Source organism: Gigantopelta aegis, chromosome 5, assembly GCF_016097555.1.
Source record: "Gigantopelta aegis isolate Gae_Host chromosome 5, Gae_host_genome, whole genome shotgun sequence".
Taxonomy (NCBI): Eukaryota; Metazoa; Mollusca; class Gastropoda; order Neomphalida; family Peltospiridae; genus Gigantopelta; species Gigantopelta aegis.
Window position 1 is genome coordinate 36,635,536 of NC_054703.1, and position 4,295 is coordinate 36,639,830.

General features: G+C 43.4%; 1 protein-coding gene across 1 annotated transcript in view; it reads right to left on the reverse strand.

The window, feature by feature from the left end:
* Positions 1-493, reverse strand: part of LOC121373132 — a 13,417-nt gene extending 12,924 nt beyond the window's left edge. Inside the window, exon 1 of the mRNA XM_041499583.1 lies at positions 356-493. Within this exon, the coding sequence (XP_041355517.1) occupies positions 356-493 (138 nt within the window). The remainder of the gene's footprint in view (positions 1-355) is intronic.
* Positions 494-4,295: the final 3,802 nt, after the last annotated feature.

Here is a 4,295-nt window from a genome sequence, read left to right on the forward strand (position 1 = left end):
ATAATAATTCGATAACAACTAAATTAAACCATTGTTAAACTCGTTTCACCTGTGACTCCCTGGATGGACGAGCGACCCTAAGCACTCGACCTCGACTATGCACTCCACCCCGGGGGGCCAACGACGAGAGGTAACAACATGATACTTTAATTAATTAAACTAGATGTTTTATAGACATAAATGTTCTTTATTTTTCTTGTAAATAAACATTCAATATACTAAAAGGGCAGTATCAACACTATCGTGGCATTGAAGTGGACCCCGTCAGCCAAAAATCCTCTGGATAGCGAGTAGACAGAGGCACCAGACCGCGCCCTATGGCCCTTTTCAATCCACGATTCACGGCGTTTCTTACAGTATTGAACTGAGCTATGGTCATCTCGGGGGACTTCCCAAAATTGCCCTGGCGACAAATCTCTATCACGCATACTCCACGCCTCCGGATAACAATCGTTGACGTGGTCCTTAGAGCCGGTATCCGGTTCAATATCATTTCCACCAAGGTGAACTATCACCAAAGATGGATTATAAGTCGCCACTGCCCGGATCACCTCCTCCGGTATGTGATCAGATCGAATACATAACTGTTAATTAACTTCACGATTGTTGCCTTTGCGCTTGCACCATGTACTACCGATAACAAGTTCTATTATAGCCATACAAGGTGAGTCACTTAGGGTCCCAGAAGAAGGGAATGATACGAAACCAGACAATCAGCTTCACAGACAACCGGATAGATAACCAGTAAGGTTACTTAGTAAAACACCATTCATGTTATCAACAATTGCCAACATAGTTAAAACTTTAAGGGAGCGGGAATCGAAATTTGACTTAGTTCATGTATACAGTTATTGACATATTATTCTTTCTGTCTTTAGTCGACTCCCTCCCTAAATAGATACTTTTTATTAGCAACCAAATTAAGAATTCTAAGCACTAGGCTTTTTAACAAATACTCACACTATACGGGTAAAAACCTTCAAACTAGATAGCTAGGTTAGTATAATTCCCCCCTTTCCTTGTATTTCATTGTAATCCAAGGATGGGGGGGGGGGGGGATGGGTGGCTTTGGATTGCCGTTGATTACACTAGAATAGGAACAATCTTAACACCAAACTAGGATTTACAAACAGACAGCATGCACAACCGCAACAGTACATAGGGTGCATTGACTAATGCACTCGCCCCCATGTAATGGCCCAGCACGTACTATAATAAAGAGCTGGGCAAAATAATACCAGACTACCCTATCCCACCCCCAATCTACACAATTGCACGGGTCTTCCCTGGGTTGTCATGCCACGACCAGAAGCGGTCAGACCCTTTTTAAGGGCCCTATGGTCAACCTAGGGAGACACCACAGCATCACAGACGTATAATTAACGAGCTACTCTTGATTCACTAATGTCAACCTAGCGAGACACCACAGCATCATAGAGGTCTAATTAACGAGCTACTCTCGATTCACTAATGTCAACCTAGGGAGACACCACAGCATCATAGAGGTCTAATTAACGAGCTACTCTCGATTCACTAATGTCAACCTAGGGAGACCCCACAGCATCATAGAGGTCTAATTAACGAGCTACTCTCGATTCAAAATGTCAAAACCTATACTAGCTTTGGAACTTTCTTTTTGACCGACTGTTCAAAATTGCCCCTGCGCATGCTATAACCTCACCGTGGTGCAGGGGTGTAACATTTTTTTCGAGAATGGCCAATAGAGCACAAAATTGAAGTTTTGAGTAAAATTCAGTATCTATCTGTGATATTTGTTTCTGCACAGTTCTTTACACTGTTTTTGTTTAAATCTTGAATTTTTATATTGATGTTGATCATCACTTGATTCATTTGCATTACCATACTTTGACCCCCAATGGCCGATGTATTTTTCGTGCTAGGGTGCCATTAAACATTCATTCATTCAAAATTGCGCCCATTACCTCAACCAAATTTGCGCACTTTTTCTCTTTGGCATAATTCTTTGCGCCATCAAAAATTCTGTAGCACCATCATCCCCACCCCCGCCTGTTACCGACCTTTGTCGGGCTGCTGGTGCTCCCTTGCACCTGCCAGTACAGGCGATCCCTCCTCTCCCCGCCCCCCAAACTTTCCTGTCCTGGATGCTGTTGTTTATTAATAATAATAACTATTACTAGTGGAAAAAAGTTCCTGTGCATGGTAAAAAGTTGAATAAATCATAATCGCAAGTTGTAAACTAATAACATTTTCAGGAGACATTATATTCAAAAGTTTATCATCGATATTGCAATCGCACGTGTTGTTCATGTGCCGCACGTGCACGATTCGTAACCTGATTTGTTGATCACGTGGTACAGGTGCACTTGTCCTTGTTCATTTTGCAACGGAAAACGGTAGAAGACAAAACCACTGCCTAGAAAAACAACTTTGATTAACTCTAAACGGCGTTGACGTCATGCCACGGCAATCTGAATTTGAACGTCACCGCCCAGTCGGAATGCTCGAAACTGGAATGGCGCACAACGAGGTCGCAAGACGTTTTGGCGTGCATCGAAACACGATACAACATTTGTTGCGACGTTAACAACAGCAGAGCAACACCAGAGACAGACCACGTTCAGGTCGCCCGCGTGTGACGTCACAAGCACAGGACAACCATATTCGGGTAACACATCTTCTGAATCGATTTCGGGCGGCAACCTTTACAGCCAGAACCATCCCTGGGTTAAAAGTAATCAGTGCCAGGAGAGTTCGCAACCGTGTATTGGAGCACAACGTCAGGCCACGACGCCCAACAATACGTCCTATTCTGCTACGACATCACCGAAATGCGCGTCTGGAATGGAGTAGACAGCACTTACGATATACCCGTCGCAACTGGTCAGGTGTGCTATTCACCGACGAGTCCAGATTCCATTTGGACAGTAGTGACGGTCGAAATCGAGTCTACAGAAGCTTGCGTTGTGCAGCGTGCAGGTTTCGGCGGTGGGAGCGTCATGGTGTGGGGAGGCATCACATCACACGGGAGGACGCAGCTGGTGATTGTGGCTGAAAATCTGACTGCCGTACGCTACAGGGATGAGATCATAAGACCGCATGTGCTCCCGTTCCTTCAAGGTCAACGTGGCGCCGTCATGTTGCAGCAAGACAACGCTCGCCCTCACGTCGCACGTGTAGTGACCGACTTCCTGGGACAGCATAATGTCAACACACTGCCTTGGCCCGCTGTTTCGCCTGACCTGTCGCCCATTGAGCACCTATGGGACGAAATGGAAAGACGCATACGTCTCCTGCCAAATCAGCTGTTGACCTTGAACTAACTGGGTTGTGACCTTGTTCAAGTCTGGAACAACATCCCACAAGGGTTTCTGAAACATCTGGTGTCATCAATGAGACGTCGTTGTCAGGTCTGTATGCACGCACACGGTGGCCATACACGGTATTGACATTGCGAACTCACTTTCGACGCCACCCCTCTTCATGACCCCAGAGATTGGTAACGACAATGCCAGACGATTTTTTTCCGGATTTGGTATTGATCGTAAATAGCAAATAAATAATGTGTCAAATAATTGTGTTGATTTACTTACAAATAAGAAAATCACAAATATCTGCCTAATTGAGTGGTGCGTTGTGGTGTGGTGTGGTGAGTGTGTGTATTTATGTGTGTGCGTGTATTGTTGTGTGTGTGTGTGTGTGTGTGTGTGTGTATGTCTCTCTCTCTCTCTCTCTATCTCTCTCTCTCTCTCTCTCTCTCTCTCTCTCTCTCTCTCTCTCTCTCTCTCTCTCTCTCTCTCCAAAACATTTCCTGTATTAGTTACATACTTAATGATTTATTTGTATGTTGTTATTATTATTATTATTATTATTATTATTATTTAATTATTGTTAAGTTGCGTATCTGGGTGTATTTGAATGACTTGGTGTTTTTGTTGGTTTGTTTGGGGTTTTTTTCTATTCTTGTTTGTTTTTGTTTGTCTAGTTCATATTGTTTTTTGTTGTTTATTTTATTTTGTCAATTTTAGTGGTGGACAGATTGATACAGGTAAACACTAATTGCTGAAAACCCCCAATTATTACCAGGTTTTAACATTAGCGTTGGAAATATCTAAATCATTACATTTTAAAATATATACTCAAATACACGCTGTCCTGGGCACACATCTTGGCTATCTGGGCTGTCTATTCAGGACAGTAGGTTAGTGGCTAGTGAGAGAGAAGACGGTGTAGTGATCTTACCCATTATGTCAGTCAGCAGATAGTATTTCACGAACAAAATAGGATAATCTCGTTACCTGGACATTTGATGTTTG